The sequence below is a fragment of the Eucyclogobius newberryi genome, unplaced genomic scaffold, assembly GCF_026437365.1.
Source record: "Eucyclogobius newberryi isolate DKJ021-1_F unplaced genomic scaffold, fEucNew1.0.hap1 SCAF_21, whole genome shotgun sequence".
NCBI classification, from domain to species: Eukaryota; Metazoa; Chordata; class Actinopteri; order Gobiiformes; family Gobiidae; genus Eucyclogobius; species Eucyclogobius newberryi.
Genome location: NW_027315846.1, coordinates 1,805,083 through 1,822,521, shown reverse-complemented (window position 1 = coordinate 1,822,521; position 17,439 = coordinate 1,805,083). Strand labels below are relative to the sequence as shown.

Genomic DNA, 17,439 nt, shown 5'->3' with positions numbered 1-17,439 from the left:
GAGATCCCGAGCTCTCCTGTGCCGTTTTTAACCCCATCGATCATCAGACTGGTTCTGAGCGTCGGGGCGAGCTAGCTTTTGTTTATTTCCCTGTGGCGATTCCCTCTGCTGCCAGGAGATAACACTAAACTAACACTAAAGCCTGAGGAGGTACAGTATTTTACGTTCTAAAATGTGATGTACCGAAGCAAAGATACAAAATCGTGTTTAAAAAGTGACAAATATCGCGCAATATGTGTCCTTTAATCATGTAATATGTGTCCTTTAATCATGTAATATGTGTCCTTTAATCATGTCATTTTAGGGTCAAATATTGTATTTTTGTATCAGTCGCAGGCGTGTATTACAAATGAATTAAACTGGAGGGTAAAAGTATCGGATAATGATTTAAGTTTGTGTCAATAATACAGCTCAAATGCATTTAAAGAAACACTGTCACTTTTCTGGTGCCAGACTTTAGCGCGTTGCCAATGACGGTAGTTTTTATCGCCAACATGAATAAAAAGTGCGTTCTTACCGTGAAGTTTAATGCCGTATTGCGAAACCTCTGAAGACGACCGAGTGGCGCCACATAAAAGTTACACAGTGCAGCTTTAATCCATGACAATAACTCACCGGCGGCGAAACTGGAATATTTAAACGCACGAGTAAATGTGAGGAAGAAGAAACAAAACTGGATTTAAGCAGCTATTTATCTATTTTTCTGTAAATCACAGACTAAAAAACACACGTAAAGACCTTTTTTAACGCAGACTGTGGCATTATTGATCAAAATATCAAACGCGTGTAAAAGATTTCAGATATTCATTAATAATACGCTTTTATCGTTAATGTTTTGTCGTTAGTCGCCATATTTCATCCTTTTTAATCGGTTAAAAAGTCTCTCAAAAGTCGCTGTGCAATCGTTCGTTGCAGCGCGAACTTTGCCGAGCTTTTATTTTGAAATCGACGTTAAATCAAGTCAATTGTGAGTTTGAACGACGCCCTTAGTAAATGACATTAATATTGACAATAACATTTTTATCTTCGTTAATGAAAGGGGGAAAACACGGGTGAAACGGCTTTGGAAGAAATATTTAGTTTTTTTTAATCAAAAACTGAAAAAGCACAAATGCTAAACTGACACTTAAAGCTTCACCATGTCACTTTTTCACATTTAGAGGTGTTTTTATTGCACTAAATTCCCTGGAAAACCTGCATTTTTACAATGAACCGACTCGCCTCGTCACAGATCTGACCTGTAACTGGCGCTGTGCATCTTTAAGTTCACTGGACACACCAATCCAAATCTAATGATCATCTAATTACCATAAAATCATCTTTTAATTACCATCTAATCGTCTGATTACAATCTAAACATGATCTAATTACCATAAAATATCCTTTAATTACCATCTAATCACTTAAGCATAATCTAAATATCATCTAATTACCACAAATATAATTTATTTACATCTAATCACCGTCTAAACATCTAATTATAGTCTATCTAATTACAATCCAAACCTCATCTAATTACCACCTAAATATAATCTAATTACGTCCAAACATCATCTAATTAACATTTAAATATCATCTAATTATAGTCTAAACATTTAAATATCTAATTATAGTCCAAACATCTAATTATCTAAACATTAAAGTGCATCTTAAAGTTCTCATAAATCCCTCGTTTGTTCCTGATGTCATTTCAAGCTCCGCCCCCAAAGACCACATGGATTTCACGTTGTTTTCGTTAAATTGAGGCCAAATATTGATTCAAGTCTTTTTTTCCCTCAATTTTCAGTTGAAATGTTTAACGACTCAAGTCCACCAAACGTGTCGAACTGTTAAAACACGTCCTCCACAAACAGAATTAAAAACGCTCCTTTATTAAACGATGGAACGGGATTTTTGACGTAAAATTGTGATATTTTCATGATTAAACGTCTTAAACTCGGTCGAATAAAGATCAAAACCAGACGAAAAAGTGTCAAAGGTCAAACTTTGTCCTGTTTAAATATCGATCAGAATCTACTTTAAACCGACGGGAACAAAAACGTGAAAAGATCAAACATTTCGACTCGTTTTTGTTAAATAAAATGTTTCGAAATTGTGCATAAAATTTGCATAAAGTCGTGTTTTAAATCATGTTCTAAGACTGTTACGTGCCTTTTGAACTGTTTAATAAATGTACAAATAAAGTGTCGTGTAAACTTTAATGACTCGTTTGATTGTGACACGCCCTTTTCTCCATAACGAGCCCAGGATCCATCACTCGTTCCATGTCCTTGGGTTTCACGTCCCAGATGCTGTAAAGTGGTTCAAACTGAGGAAACTGCAGCGCTTTGACGTGTTTTACTGGTTTCTGAGACTATTGCGTTCATTTGTTATGGCGACCCCCGTCTATCCTCTGTTGACCCACAAGAAGTGATTTTAATCTTTTCACCACAAAAAAACAACTTTAATGTTTATAAAAGGCTGAATATTTGAATTACATTTATTTTTGTAACGCGTGAAATCACAACAGCGACGCCTTCTCCGTCCCGAGACCCGCCTTCTCCACCAGGACAAAGTAGAAACATGAAGGATCCAGTTCTTTCAGGTGGAGAACCGTTCTTCTGGAGGTCAGATCCTGGTTTGAGGTGGAGTTTTCTCGACTTGAATCGTGACGTTGGAGAAGCTGAACTCCGATTGCAGGAGGTCAGAGGCTCTGGTCAGGACGAGCTGCGAGTCCGAGTCTTCCTCTGTGAAAAACACAAGTCTCAGTCTGAAGTGTCCAGAGTGTCTGAGCCGCGTCACCCAGAGCTTAAGACGGTAGCAATGGACAAATATGTATGATTTTATTTGACATAGTTCTGTAAATATTCATATTCTCTGACGTGTTCTTGAGTTTCATTCATAAATTGCACAGGCACAAACTGACCTGTAATGACATGAGCCGACAGCAGGGGGCGACTCAGGCTCAGGCTCCAGACTCTGAGGCTGTGAACGGACGTTACTCCAGAGACGGAGAGAAGAAGCTCACGCACCGTGTCCAGATCCACGTGCTCTGGACACGCTGGACATGAAGAACAATCAAGAAGGGTCAAACAATCGACATGTGGATCTAGAGCCCGTGAGTCGAGTCTAAAGCCGCACCTTCCATGAGGATTCTGAGGACGTCTCGAATGACGGGAATCGTGGTCCACAAAACCAGCCCCGAGAACAGGAACGTGCAGATGGGGTCGACCACTTTGTACTCGGGCTGGAAACAGGAGGGGAGGGGCATCTGACATGGGGGGGAGGGGCATCTGACATGGGGGGAGGGGCCTCTGACACACACACGGGGGGAGAGGCCTCTGACACACACGCGGGGGGAGGGGCCTCTGACACACACACGGGGGGAGGGGCCTCTGACACACACATGGGGGGAGGGGCCTCTGACACACACACGGGGGGAGGGGCCTCTGACACGGGGGAGGGGCATCTGACACACAAGGAGGGGCCTCTGACACACACACGGGGGGAGGGGCCTCTGACACACACATGGGGGGAGGGGCCTCTGACACACACACGGGGGGAGGGGCCTCTGACACGGGGGAGGGGCATCTGACACACAAGGAGGGGCCTCTGACACACAAGGAGGGGCCTCTGACACAGGGGGGGAGGGGCATCTGACACAGGGGGGAGGGGCCTCTGACACAGGGGGAGGGGCATCTGACACAGGGGAGGAGGGGCATCTGACACTTACCCAGACGTGAATAACCGCCGCCGCCAGCAGGACGCCCAGACTCTGCAGCAGATCTCCGAGCACGTGCACGAACGCCGCTCTCACGCTGGCGTTCGTCTGGACCGGGCCCTTTCTGTGAGCTCCGGGACCACGTGAGGGGCCGCGGGCCGCCTTTTGGGATGCCTCCGGAGGGGCGGAGCCGTGGCTGTGGGCGTGGGAGCCGGGCTGGTGCAGAATCAACACCATTCTGACAGGAAGAAGACAGACGTTTGAAGGCGAACGTCACTTTTGTGTAAGGGTCCGCCCCCTGCTCGGGTCCGCCCCCCGCTGGACACAGGCACTCGCGGGACACAGGCACTCGCGGGACACAGGCACTCGCGGGACACAGGCACTCGCGGGACACTCACAGAACATTAACGAGCACGGCGCAGGCAGATGTTATTAGCATGATTTTGGTGTCTATGTGGAAGTGTCCGTCTGAGAGTCGCAGGACGGCGGCCCAAACCAGAACCACAGTCACGGCCCAAATGGACAGAACGGACAGAAGCATCGCCAAGATCTCTGCAAAAGACACAGTACAAGTCACTTTGAAGTAGTACGAGTACAAATACTATGACTCAAGTAGAAGTACAAGGTCGTGACACAGTTACTCAAGAGGAACACATGACCAAGTTCCAGAACTGCCATTGTTGTTGGGGCAGATTTAGAAAGATTGTTTGTTTTAAAGAAAAATGACAACAAATAAATAATACAAAAAATAATAATACAAAAATAATAATACAAAAAATAAATTAATAATGAGACAAAAAAATTATTAATGATACAAAAAATAATAATACAAAAAACAATACAAAAAATAAATTAATGATACAAAAAAATTAAATTATACAACAAACACAAAAAATAATACAATAAATAAATTAATGAAACAAAAAATAATAATACAAAAAATAATAATACAAAAAATAAATTAATAATGATACAAACAAATTAAATAATACAAAATATAATAATAATACAAAAAATAATACAAAAAATAAATTAATGATACAAAAAATAAATGATACAAAAAAGTTGAATACAAAAATAATACATAAATACTAATACAAAAAAATTATTAATAATTATACAAAAAATGTAATAATACAAAAAATAATAATACAAAAAACAAATTAATAATAATTATACAAAAATAATAATACACAAAGAAACAACTTGATTATTATTCTTTTGTGATTGAGTATTGTACTTATTTTATAGGGATAAAAAATAACAATAGTGAACGTGAAGAGTTGTAGAAGTGTCTTCAGTTCCTCTGGAGCCCAATGTTTCCAGTGTCCAAGGGCCCCACGTCAGACACTCACGAGGAGAACATCATTGATCGTTTCAGTGCATTAGAAGCCTGAACTTGATGCTCCTCGAAGCCTTTGAGCCGGGCTTAATTACTCGGGCGGAGCCGCAGGAGGCTGTGTTTGACTTCTGCACAGGTGATGCAGGACAATGGCGTTCTCTTGTCTGCGAGTACCGTGTATTTACTCACGGACTCGGCGCGTAAACCGCACGCGCCGCACAAAGGAAACATGAGGCCATCGATCTTTAGGAGGAACTGGGAGCTTTGTACCGTTAATTGCCAACGTCCGTCTGCTTTTTGTTCACATTGTTGCAGAGGATTCGAAGCGCGGCGGTTTAAAAGTGTGTGCGGCGCGAGCGAGAGACGAGAAGACGCCATGGCGACGATCCGGATCGCCGCTCTGCTGACGCTCTTGGGCCCGTGCCACTCGATACCCCCCGGGTGCTCGTACTGGAGGCTCTGGGACCATCTGAACCTCACCACCACCAACACCTTTGTGGCAAACGTCCGTCCGGTGGAGTCCTGGACCTCGGTCACTACAGTCCACATCGACATGGTCCTGTTCAGCATTTTGAAACTGGACGAGAAGTCTCAAACCCTTCAAGTGCAGACCCAGACCACCACGTACTGGACCAACGAGTTTGTGACGTGGAATTCTGCAGATTTCTGTGACATCAAAGTCATCACCATCCCTCGCTCGATGGTCTGGATCCCTGACATCCACATCGAGGAGGACGTGTCGGGCGCCGGCAGCGCTCAGTTCAGCCCCTACGTGAACCTGCACATGAACGGCTGGGCTACCACCACCTCCTGGCAGCTCCTGACCTTCACCTGTCAGCTCAGACTCAACCTGTTCCCCTTCGACACGCAGACCTGCAACATCACCTTCTCGTCCATGACGGCCGATGCCAAGGCCATCGTTCTGAGGTTTCCTCACAACAGCACGCAGCTGGTGGACAATCTGTTCAACATCACGCAGGGCGAGTGGGACCTGGAGGGCATCAAGATCGAAGAGCATTCGAAGACGCTAGAACGCAACGCGACGACGAGTCAACTCGTCTACAAGGTCACGGTGAATCGCCGGCCGATGCTGTACGTGATCAACTTCATCGTCCCGCTCTTCTCCTTCCTGGTCCTGGATTTGGCCTCGTTCTTCATAAACGAGGCGCGGGGAGAGAAGCTGGCTTTCAAAATCACCATCCTCCTGTCCATCTCCGTGCTGCTGCTCCTCCTGCAGGACATGCTGCCCTCCACCGAGAAGACGCTGCCGTGGATCGCCAACTTCTGCATCGGGATCTTCGCTCTGGTGGGCGTCAGCATCTTTGAGGCCATGGCCGTGGGGTTCCTGCTCAGTTTTGAGGAAAAGGTCCACGGCGGTCCACGACGCCCTCCGAGCTGCGAGGAGGACGTCCGGCTGGAGCCTCTTGTCCTGACCGTGGCCGGTGAAGGAGCCGAGGCCACACCCGCCCCGGCGAGCGCCTCGGCCGAGTGCCGGCTGCTGCGCCAAATCCTCCACCGGATCCGATCGTGTCGCGAGGAACTGGAGCATTCGGGGCCGAACGCGACCAGGCCACGCTTCAGGAGCCTCGCCCTCGTTATCGACCTCGTTTTCTTTGTGTTGTACTTCATGACGGTTTGTACCTTCATCATGTACATGTACTTTGTGTGGGCCAAACGGTTCTTTGAAGGCTACGCTACTGATGACTAATACTACTGAAATATACCTCACGCTTGTGCTTATTATGTATGTATTATGTTGTCAACTTAACATTTTATATCTGTGAAATACTACAGCCTTCACATGTGTAATTGTATCATAAAGTTACAAGCAAAAAATAATAACAATAAAAATAATAATAGTAATAATGCAAAAAGAAACAACTTGATTATTGTTCTTATGTGATCATTGAGTCTTCTTCTTATTTTTATAGGGATAAAAAAAAGAAATCAACAGAAATGAAGTGTGTGTGAAATGTGATTACATTTTGTTCAATGCCACTGTCACATTTAAATGAAGTTTAAGTAAATGTCACGCACCTAAACGACTGGTAAAAGTACAAATACAGACGGAATACTGCGAGGAGGCGTGTCCTGCAGGGGGCGGTACCTGCCCTGTGCCAGCCGTAGGTCATGGCGCTGGTGGGCGATCGAGCGGCGAGCCACAGGGAGCAGAGAGAGAGGAGCACGCTGCACACGTCACTGAGCAGATGAGCCGCGTCCATGACGATGGCCAGACTCTGGGACCAGTATCCTCCTGCGGGCACAGGGAGAGCGTGCAAAACGGGCACAGGGAGAGCGTGCAAAACGGGCACAGGGAGAGCGTGCAAAACGGGTACCGGGAGAGCATGCAAAACGGGCACAGGGAGAGCGTGCAAAACAGGCACAGGGAGAGCGTGCAAAACAGGCACAGGGAGAGCGTGCAAAACGGGTACCGGGAGAGCATGCAAAACGGGCACAGGGAGAGCGTGCAAAACAGGCACAGGGAGAGCGTGCAAAACAGGCACAGGGAGAGCGTGCAAAACGGGTACCGGGAGAGCATGCAAAACGGGCACAGGGAGAGCGTGCAAAACGGGCACAGGGAGAGCGTGCAAAACGGGCACAGGGAGAGCGTGCAAAACGGGCACAGGGAGAGCGTGCAAAACGGGCACATGAGGGGAAATGATCGCCAAATTAACACAAAATATGATTCAGGAGCGTTTTCCTGTTGTGTTTCTGTGACACTTTTGTCCTGAGGGCTGTTACTCCCCTCAAACGGCCCCGACCTTTGTCCAGCTGTTTTATTATTATTATTATTATTATTATTATACTTTTATTCATGTGTTCAAAGAGACAAAGTGATATTGACCTGAAATGGAAATAAATACCGTATTTTCTGGACTATAAGTCGCACCTTTTTTCATAGTTTTGGCCGGGGTGCGACTTATACTTATATTTATATACTTAAACTTATATGTGACTTATATGCAACTTATGTGATATTTGTTATTTTCACACTTGCAACCGCATTTCATCCTCCAGTGTGACTTATATATGTTTTTTTTCTTCTCTATTATGCGTTTTTTTGCTGGTGCGACTTATACTCAGGGAAATACGGTAAATATTCTGTGTAAAACGATGTGGTTCAGATCTCTACAAATGTTTTCTGGGTCAGTTCAGTCTTCTCTCTGACGCTGACGCTCCTGGACGTGTTTGAACTGAATCCTGTGATTAAGACTCTTGTTCTACAGTGTGTTCTACAGAGTGTGTGTTCTACAGAGAGTGTGTTCTACAGAGAGAGTGTTTTACAGAGAGTGTGTGTTCTGCAGAGAGTGTGTGTTCTACAGAGAGAGTGTTTTACAGAGAGTGTGTGTTCTGCAGAGAGTGTGTGTTCTACAGAGAGTGTGTGTTCTACAGAGAGAGTGTTCTACAGAGTGTGTGTTCTACAGAGAGTGTTCTACATAGAGTGTGTGTTCTACAGAGAGAGTGTTCTGCAGAGAGTGTGTGTTCTACAGAGAGAGTGTGTTCTACAGAGAGAGTGTGTTCTACAGAGAGATAGTATTCTACAGAGAGATAGTGTTCTACAGAGAGATAGTATTCTACAGAGAGATAGTGTTCTACAGAGAGTGTCCTACAGAGAGAGTGTGTCATACAGAGAGTGTGTGTCCTACAGAGAGAGTGTGTCCTACAGAGAGAGTGTTCTACAGAGAGTGTGTGTTCTACAGAGTGTGTGTTCTACAGAGAGAGTGTTCTACAGAGAGTGTGTTCTACAGAGAGTGTTCTACAGAGAGTGTGTTCTACAGAGAGAGTGTTCTACAGAGAGAGTGTTCTACAGAGAGAGCGTGTTCTACAGAGAGCGTGTCCTACAGAGAGCGTGTCCTACAGAGAGCGTGTCCTACAGAGAGCGTGTCCTACAGAGAGAGTGTGTCCTACAGAGAGTGTGTGTCCTACAGAGTGTGTGTCCTACAGAGAGTGTGTGTCCTAGAGAGAGAGTGTGTCCTAGAGAGAGAGTGTTCTACAGAGAGAGTGTTCTACAGAGAGTGTGTGTTCTACAGAGTGTGTGTTCTACAGAGTGTGTGTTCTACAGAGAGAGTGTTCTACAGAGAGAGTGTTCTACAGAGAGTGTTCTACAGAGAGTGTGTTCTACAGAGAGAGTGTGTTCTACAGAGAGTGTGTTCTACAGAGAGTGTGTTCTACAGAGAGAGTGTTCTACAGAGAGTGTGTTCTACAGAGAGTGTGTTCTACAGAGTGTGTTCTACAGAGAGAGTGTTCTACAGAGAGAGTGTTCTACAGAGAGTGTGTTCTACAGAGAGTGTGTTCTACAGAGAGTGTGTTCTACAGAGAGAGTGTTCTACAGAGAGTGTGTTCTACAGAGAGTGTGTTCTACAGAGAGAGTGTTCTACAGAGAGTGTGTTCTACAGAGAGTGTGTTCTACAGAGAGAGTGTTCTACAGAGAGAGTGTTCTACAGAGAGTGTTCTACAGAGAGTGTTCTACAGAGAGTGTGTTCTACAGAGAGAGTGTTCTACAGAGAGAGTGTTCTACAGAGAGTGTTCTACAGAGAGTGTGTTCTACAGAGAGAGTGTTCTACAGAGAGTGTGTTCTACAGAGAGTGTGTTCTACAGAGAGTGTGTTCTACAGAGAGTGTGTTCTACAGAGAGTGTGTTCCTTCTCACCGATGACCTCTCCGGCCACAAACAGGAGTCCGAGCGCACAGGCCAGCAGCAGCTTCCTCCGCGCCGCTCGTCTGGACGTCCCTCCCGGTCCCAGAGTCTCCGCGGTCGGGTCCAGGTCCCGGGTCAGATCTGGACAGACTCCTCTCGATGACCACATGACCTCAGGACGGTCAGAGTCTTCGTCCGAGTCCCAGGGAGTCTCCTCTGAAGAACTCAAACTGACGACGTTTTATGATCTAATTCTGGATCATGTGTCCAGCGTAAAGTGTCCACTATAACGTGTCCACTATAACGTGTCCACTATAACGTGCCCACTATAATGTGTCCAGCATAATGTGTCCACTATAATGTGTCCAGCATAATGTGTCCACTATAATGTGTCCACTATAACGTGTCCACTATAATGTGTCCACTATAATGTGTCCAGCATAATGTGTCCACTATAATGTGTCCACTATAATGTGTCCAGCATAATGTGTCCACTATAATGTGTCCACTATAATGTGCCCACTATAATGTGTCCACTATAATGTGTCCAGCATAATGTGTCCACTATAATGTGTCCACTATAATGTGTCCACTATAATGTGTCCAGCATAATGTGTCCACTATAATGTGTCCACTATAATGTGTCCAGCATAATGTGTCCAGTCCTAATGTGTCCACTCCCAATGTGTCCAGTATAATGTGTCCAGTATAAAGTGTCCAGTATAATGTGTCCAGTATAATGTGTCCAGTATAACGTGTCCACTCCTAATGTGTCCACTCCCAATGTGTCCAGTATAATGTGTCCAGTATAAAGTGTCCAGTATAAAGTGTCCACTATAATGTGTCCAGTATAAAGTGTCCAGTCTAAAGTGTCCACTATAATGTGTCCACTATAATGTGTCCATTATAAAGTGTCCACTATAATGTGTCCAGTATAAAGTGTCCAGTATAAAGTGTCCAGTATAAAGTGTCCAGTATAAAGTGTCCACTATAATGTGTCCAGTATAATGTGTCCAGTATAAAGTGTCCAGTACAATGTGTCCAGTATAAAGTGTCCAGTATAAAGTGTCCAGTATAATGTGTCCAGTATAACGTGTCCACTCCTAATGTGTCCACTCCCAATGTGTCCAGTATAATGTGTCCACTATAATGTGTCCAGTATAACGTGTCCAGTATAACGTGTCCACTCCTAATGTGTCCACTCCCAATGTGTCCAGTATAATGTGTCCACTATAATGTGTCCAGTATAACGTGTCCAGTATAAAGTGTCCAGTATAATGTGTCCAGTATAATGTGTCCACTATAATGTGTCCAGTATAAAGTGTCCAGTATAAAGTGTCCAGTATAAAGTGTCCACTATAATGTGTCCAGTATAAAGTGTCCAGTATAAAGTGTCCACTATAATGTGTCCAGTATAAAGTGTCCAGTATAATGTGTCCAGTATAATGTGTCCACTATAATGTGTCCAGTATAAAGTGTCCAGTATAAAGTGTCCAGTATAAAGTGTCCACTATAATGTGTCCAGTATAAAGTGTCCAGTATAAAGTGTCCAGTATAATGTGTCCAGTATAAAGTGTCCAATATAAAGTGTCCAGCATAAAGTGTCCAGTATAAAGTGTCCAGTATAATGTGTCCAGTATAATGTGTCCAGTATAACGTGTCCACTCCTAAAGTCTCCAGTATAATGTGTCCAATATAAAGTGTCCAGTATAATGTGTCCAGTATAACGTGTCCACTCCTAATGTGTCCACTCCCAATGTGTCCAGTATAAAGTGTCCAGTATAAAGTGTCCAGTATAATGTGTCCAGTATAAAGTGTCCAATATAAAGTGTCCAGCATAAAGTGTCCAGTATAAAGTGTCCACTATAATGTGTCCAGTATAATGTGTCCAGTATAAAGTGTCCATATATAAAGTGTCCAGTATAAAGTGTCCAGTATAAAGTGTCCACTATAATGTGTCCAGTATAACGTGTCCAGTATAAAGTGTCCAGTATAAAGTGTCCACTATAATGTGTCCAGTATAATGTGTCCAGTATAACGTGTCCACTCCTAATGTGTCCACTCCCAATGTGTCCAGTATAACGTGTCCAGTATAAAGTGTCCAGTATAAAGTGTCCACTATAATGTGTCCAGTATAAAGTGTCCAGTATAAAGTGTCCAGTATAAAGTGTCCAGTATAAAGTGTCCAGTATAAAGTGTCCAGTATAAAGTGTCCACTATAATGTGTCCAGTATAACGTGTCCACTATAATGTGTCCAGTATAAAGTGTCCAGTATAACGTGTCCAGTATAAAGTGTCCAGTATAAAGTGTCCACTATAATGTGTCCAGTATAACGTGTCCACTATAATGTGTCCAGTATAACGTGTCCACTCTAAAGTGTCCACTATAATGTGTCCAGTATAAAGTGTCCAGTATAAAGTGTCCTCACCATCTGCACGGCTCCAGTTGGACGTCGATGAGCTTCTGTTTCTCCAAATCCTCCATTGGAAAAAACAAACTTTTTTCTGGAGTTGAAGTGAATTCCGACACCTGCTTCTGCCACGGCCTTTAATCTGAGACGTGGAGATAAGCTCAGCCAATAGGAACTCAGCTCAGACCTCAGCCAATAGGAACTCAGCTCAGACCTCAGCCAATAGGAACTCAGCTCACACCTCAGCCAATAGGAACTCAGCTCAGACCTCAGCCAATAGGAACTCAGCTCACACCTCACCCAATAGGAACTCAGACCTCAGCCAATAGGAACTCAGCTCAGACCTCAGCCAATAGGAACTCAAACCTCGACGACTCCTCTGACCGTGTTTCTTTCAGCAAACAATAACCTTCTTTCCATCCAGACGTTTAGTATCGATCGCCTTCTTTTGCACACGAGACGTTTCAGCCTCTGTCTCGATCCCACGTTTACTGGACTCATTAAAGGACACGTTTCCTCACAGAGGTTTTAGAATCACCTTAAACTCCACATTAGACCTTTCCTCTTGCTTCACATTCCAAATCGGATAGACTAAACCAGGACTAAACCAGGACTAAACCAGGACTAAACCAGGTCTAAACCAGGACTAAACCAGGACTAAACCAGGACTAAACCAGGTCTAAACCAGGACTAAACCAGGTCTAGACCAGGACTAAACCAGGACTAAACCAGGACTAAACCAGGACTAAACCAGGTCTAAACCAGGACTAAACCAGGACTAAACCAGGACTAAACCAGGTCTAAACCAGGACTAAACCAGGACTAAACCAGGACTAAACCAGGACTAAATCAGGACTAAACCAGGACTAAATCAGGACTGAACCAGGTCTAAACCAGGACTAAACCAGGACTAAACCAGGACTAAATCAGGACTGAACCAGGTCTAAACCAGGACTAAACCAGGACTAAACCAGGACTAAACCAGGACTAAACCAGGTCTAAACCAGGACTAAACCAGGACTAAACCAGGACTAAACCAGGACTAAACCAGGTCTAAACCAGGACTAAACCAGGACTAAACCAGGACTAAACCAGGACTAAACCAGGTCTAAACCAGGACTAAACCAGGACTAAACCAGGACTAAACCAGGTCTAAACCAGGACTAAACCAGGACTAAACCAGGACTAAACCAGGACTAAACCAGGACTAAACCAGGTCTAAACCAGGACTAAACCAGGACTAAACCAGGACTAAACCAGGACTAAATCAGGACTAAACCAGGACTAAATCAGGACTGAACCAGGTCTAAACCAGGACTAAACCAGGACTAAACCAGGACTAAATCAGGACTGAACCAGGTCTAAACCAGGACTAAACCAGGACTAAACCAGGACTAAACCAGGACTAAACCAGGTCTAAACCAGGACTAAACCTGGACTAAACCAGGACTAAACCAGGACTAAACCAGGACTAAACCAGGACTAAACCAGGTCTAAACCAGGACTAAACCAGGACTAAACCAGGACTAAACCAGGACTAAACCAGGTCTAAACCAGGACTAAACCAGGACTAAACCAGGACTAAACCAGGACTAAACCAGGTCTAAACCAGGACTAAACCAGGACTAAACCAGGACTAAACCAGGACTAAATCAGGACTAAACCAGGACTAAATCAGGACTGAACCAGGTCTAAACCAGGACTAAACCAGGACTAAACCAGGACTGAACCAGGTCTAAACCAGGTCTAAACCAGGACTAAACCAGGACTAAACCAGGACTAAACCAGGACTAAATCAGGACTAAACCAGGACTAAATCAGGACTGAACCAGGTCTAAACCAGGACTAAACCAGGACTAAACCAGGACTGAACCAGGTCTAAACCAGGACTAAACCAGGACTAAACCAGGACTAAACCAGGACTAAACCAGGTCTAAACCAGGACTAAACCAGGACTAAACCAGGACTAAATCAGGACTAAACCAGGACTAAATCAGGACTGAACCAGGTCTAAACCAGGACTAAACCAGGACTAAACCAGGACTGAACCAGGTCTAAACCAGGTCTAAACCAGGACTAAACCAGGACTAAACCAGGACTAAACCAGGACTAAATCAGGACTAAACCAGGACTAAATCAGGACTGAACCAGGTCTAAACCAGGACTAAACCAGGACTAAACCAGGACTGAACCAGGTCTAAACCAGGTCTAAATCAGGACTAAACCAGGTCTAAATCAGGACTAAACCAGGACTAAATCAGGACTGAACCAGGTTTAAACCAGGACTAAACCAGGACTAAATCAGGACTAAACCAGGACTAAATCAGGACTGAACCAGGTCTAAACCAGGTCTAAACCTGGACTAAACCAGGTCTAAACCAGGTCTAAATCAGGACTAAACCAGGACTAAACCAGGACTAAACCAGGACTGAACCAGGACTGAACCAGGTCTAAACCAGGACTAAACCAGGACAAAACCAGGACTAAATCAGGACTAAATCAGGACTGAACCAGGTCTAAACCAGGACTAAACCAGGACTAAACCAGGACAAAACCAGGACTAAACCAGGACTAAATCAGGACGAAACCAGGTCTAAACCAGGACTAAACAAGGACAAAACCAGGACTAAACCAAGACTAAATCAGGACTAAACCAGGTCTAAACCAGGTCTAAACCAGGACTAAATCAGGACTAAACCAGGACTAAACCAGGACTAAATCAGGACTAAACCAGGACAAAACCAGGACTAAATCAGGACTAAACCAGGACTAAATCAGGACTGAACCAGGTCTAAACCAGGACTAAACCAGGACTAAACCAGGACTAAATCAGGACTAAACCAGGACTAAACCAGGACTAAACCAGGACTAAATCAGGACTAAACCAGGACTAAACCAGGACTAAACGAGGACTAAATCAGGACTAAACCAGGACTAAATCAGGACTGAACCAGGTCTAAACCAGGACTAAACCAGGACTAAACCAGGACAAAACCAGGACAAAACCAGGACTAAACCAGGACAAAACCAGGACTAAATCAGGACTGAACCAGGTCTAAACCAGGACAAAACCAGGTCTAAACCAGGACTAAACAAGGACAAAACCAGGAATAAACCAAGACTAAATCAGGACTAAACCAGGTCTAAACCAGGACTAAATCAGGACTAAACCAGGACTAAATCAGGACTAAACCAGGACTAAACCAGGACTAAATCAGGACTAAACCAGGACTAAACCAGGACTAAATCAGGACTAAACCAGGACTAAATCAGGACTGAACCAGGTCTAAACCAGGACTAAACCAGGACAAAACCAGGACTAAATCAGGACTAAACCAGGACTGAACCAGGTCTAAACCAGGACTAAACCAGGACTAAACCAGGACTAAATCAGGACGAAACCAGGTCTAAACCAGGACTAAACAAGGACAAAACCAGGACTAAACCAAGACTAAATCAGGACTAAACCAGGTCTAAACCAGGTCTAAACCAGGACTAAATCAGGACTAAACCAGGACTAAATCAGGACTGAACCAGGTCTAAACCAGGACTAAACCAGGACTGAACCAGGACTGAACCAGGACTAAACCAGGACTAAACCAGGTCTAAATCAGGACTAAACCAGGACTAAACCAGGACAAAACCAGGTCTAAATCAGGACTAAACCAGGACTAAATCAGGACTAAACCAGGACTAAACCAGGACTAAACCAGGTCTAAATCAGGACTAAACCAGGACTAAATCAGGACTAAACCAGGACTAAATCAGGACTAAACCAGGACTAAACCAGGTCTAAACCAGGACTAAATCAGGACTAAACCAGGTCTAAATCAGGACTAAACCACGACTAAATCAGGACTAAACCAGGACTAAATCAGGACTAAACCAGGACTAAACCAGGACTAAATCAGGACTAAACCAGGACTAAACCAGGACTAAACCAGGACTGAACCAGGTCTAAACCAGGTCTAAATCAGGACTAAACCAGGTCTAAATCAGGACTAAATCAGGACTGAACCAGGTCTAAACCAGGACTAAACCAGGACTAAACCAGGACAAAACCAGGACTAAACCAGGACTAAATCAGGATTAAACCAGGTCTAAACCAGGACTAAACCAGGTCTAAACCAGGTCTAAACCAGGACTAAACCAGGTCTAAACCAGGACTAAATCAGGACTAAACCAGATCTAAACCAGGTCTAAGCCAGGACTAAACCAGGACTAAACCAGCTTTTTACATTTTCGACTACTACTCTTAGATTGAACCGTAACAAAACTCTCGTCCTCCACGCTCTCTAATTACACCATTGATTGATCACGCCCCTTTTACTTATCTTAATCTTAATTATCATTTCTTACTCTCGACATGTTATATTGTTGTCTGGAATGTTTTTGTCTCTACAAAAGGTTTTTATGGTACAATTTCATTTTATTATTTGTATTTTTAAAGCCTTCTCGTGGGACCTGGTTCTTTCTGGGTTTTCCTCGTTGTGGGACAAATAAAGGCTCATCTCATCGTCCTTTTCCGGGCTGTGCTCTAGTGTGAGTAATGCTGCCCTCTACTGGCGGAGAGGAAAGCCATCGTTTTCAACCAGTTTTTGATTTATCGACAGTTATTGCACAGTGATCGCGGTAAACTAACTCATAACTGCAGAAACGGCACAAACCAAAGCCAAAAACACTTATTTTTTTTACCTGAGCCATAACAAAGGTGCAAAAAGACAAACCGCTGTGCCACGCCCCCAGCTCTGACGACAGCGTGAGGATCATGAACGCGGGATACGTCTTTGTCTAAATATTTTTTACTTTCTGTGTCTTATTCCTCGTTCTTTTGTGCATTTATGAATCGAAACATAAAAAAACACAAGACAAAACGCAATAAAAGAACAATTTATTTCATTATGTGGAATGTGGCAGAACATTAGACAAATTCAAATTAAAACATTCAAATAAAATAAAAAAACAAGTGGAAAAGCTGGACGGTGTAGAAAATGAAAATAATTTACAACATTTATTGAAAATTTGCTACTTTAATTTCTTTTATTATTATTTAAAAAGTGACAGATGTAATAACCTTTACTTTTACTATTGCGTCTTAATTTTTTGTTAGTGATGGAACGTTTGATCTTTTTTTCAACAACAAATTTCAACATTTAAAAAGGTCAATTTAGATGAATAAATCCAAAATAATCCTTTGCACATTGTGGCATTTTGTTTGCGTTTGCATTTTAAACACTCGACCAGGTTTTTCAGGCACAAACGGAAGCACTTTCGACCGTTTAAACTGTTCAAACAGACGAGGAGGTTTATGACGAGAGAGTTTATGATTTATGATCGGATAAAGAGAA

The 17,439-nt window shown here is 43.8% G+C and overlaps 2 protein-coding genes across 2 annotated transcripts; one reads left to right on the top strand and one right to left on the bottom strand.

Moving 5' to 3' along the window:
- Nucleotides 1-2,607: 2,607 nt before the first annotated feature.
- Nucleotides 2,608-12,165, bottom strand: LOC140370966 (proton-coupled zinc antiporter SLC30A2-like). Its single transcript, XM_072458247.1, has 8 exons — nt 12,110-12,165; nt 9,693-9,910; nt 7,150-7,296; nt 4,099-4,252; nt 3,713-3,938; nt 3,121-3,226; nt 2,906-3,040; nt 2,608-2,726 (listed from the first exon to the last, which is right to left on the bottom strand). Exons 1-8 carry the CDS (start codon nt 12,163-12,165, stop codon nt 2,608-2,610), a joined length of 1,161 nt encoding a protein of 386 aa, XP_072314348.1.
- LOC140370935 (5-hydroxytryptamine receptor 3A-like) lies at nt 5,419-6,750 on the top strand. Its single transcript, XM_072458221.1, has one exon. The coding sequence runs from the start codon at nt 5,419-5,421 to the stop codon at nt 6,748-6,750; it is 1,332 nt and encodes a 443-aa protein (XP_072314322.1).
- Nucleotides 12,166-17,439: the final 5,274 nt, after the last annotated feature.

What these genes read in the sequence shown, in the direction of transcription:
- LOC140370935 (XM_072458221.1), top strand. Translation starts at nt 5,419, where the DNA reads ATGGCGACGATCCGGATCGCCGCTCTGCTGACGCTCTTGGGCCCGTGC.
- LOC140370966 (XM_072458247.1), bottom strand. Translation starts at nt 12,165, where the DNA reads ATGGAGGATTTGGAGAAACAGAAGCTCATCGACGTCCAACTGGAGCCG. An exon ending in CAACTGGAGCCGTGCAGATG is followed by an intron (nt 9,911 to 12,109) that starts GTGAGGACACTT and finishes AAACGTCGTCAG; the next exon opens with TTTGAGTTCTTCAGAGGAGA. An exon ending in CTACGGCTGGCACAGGGCAG is followed by an intron (nt 4,253 to 7,149) that starts GTACCGCCCCCT and finishes TGTCTTTTGCAG; the next exon opens with AGATCTTGGCGATGCTTCTG.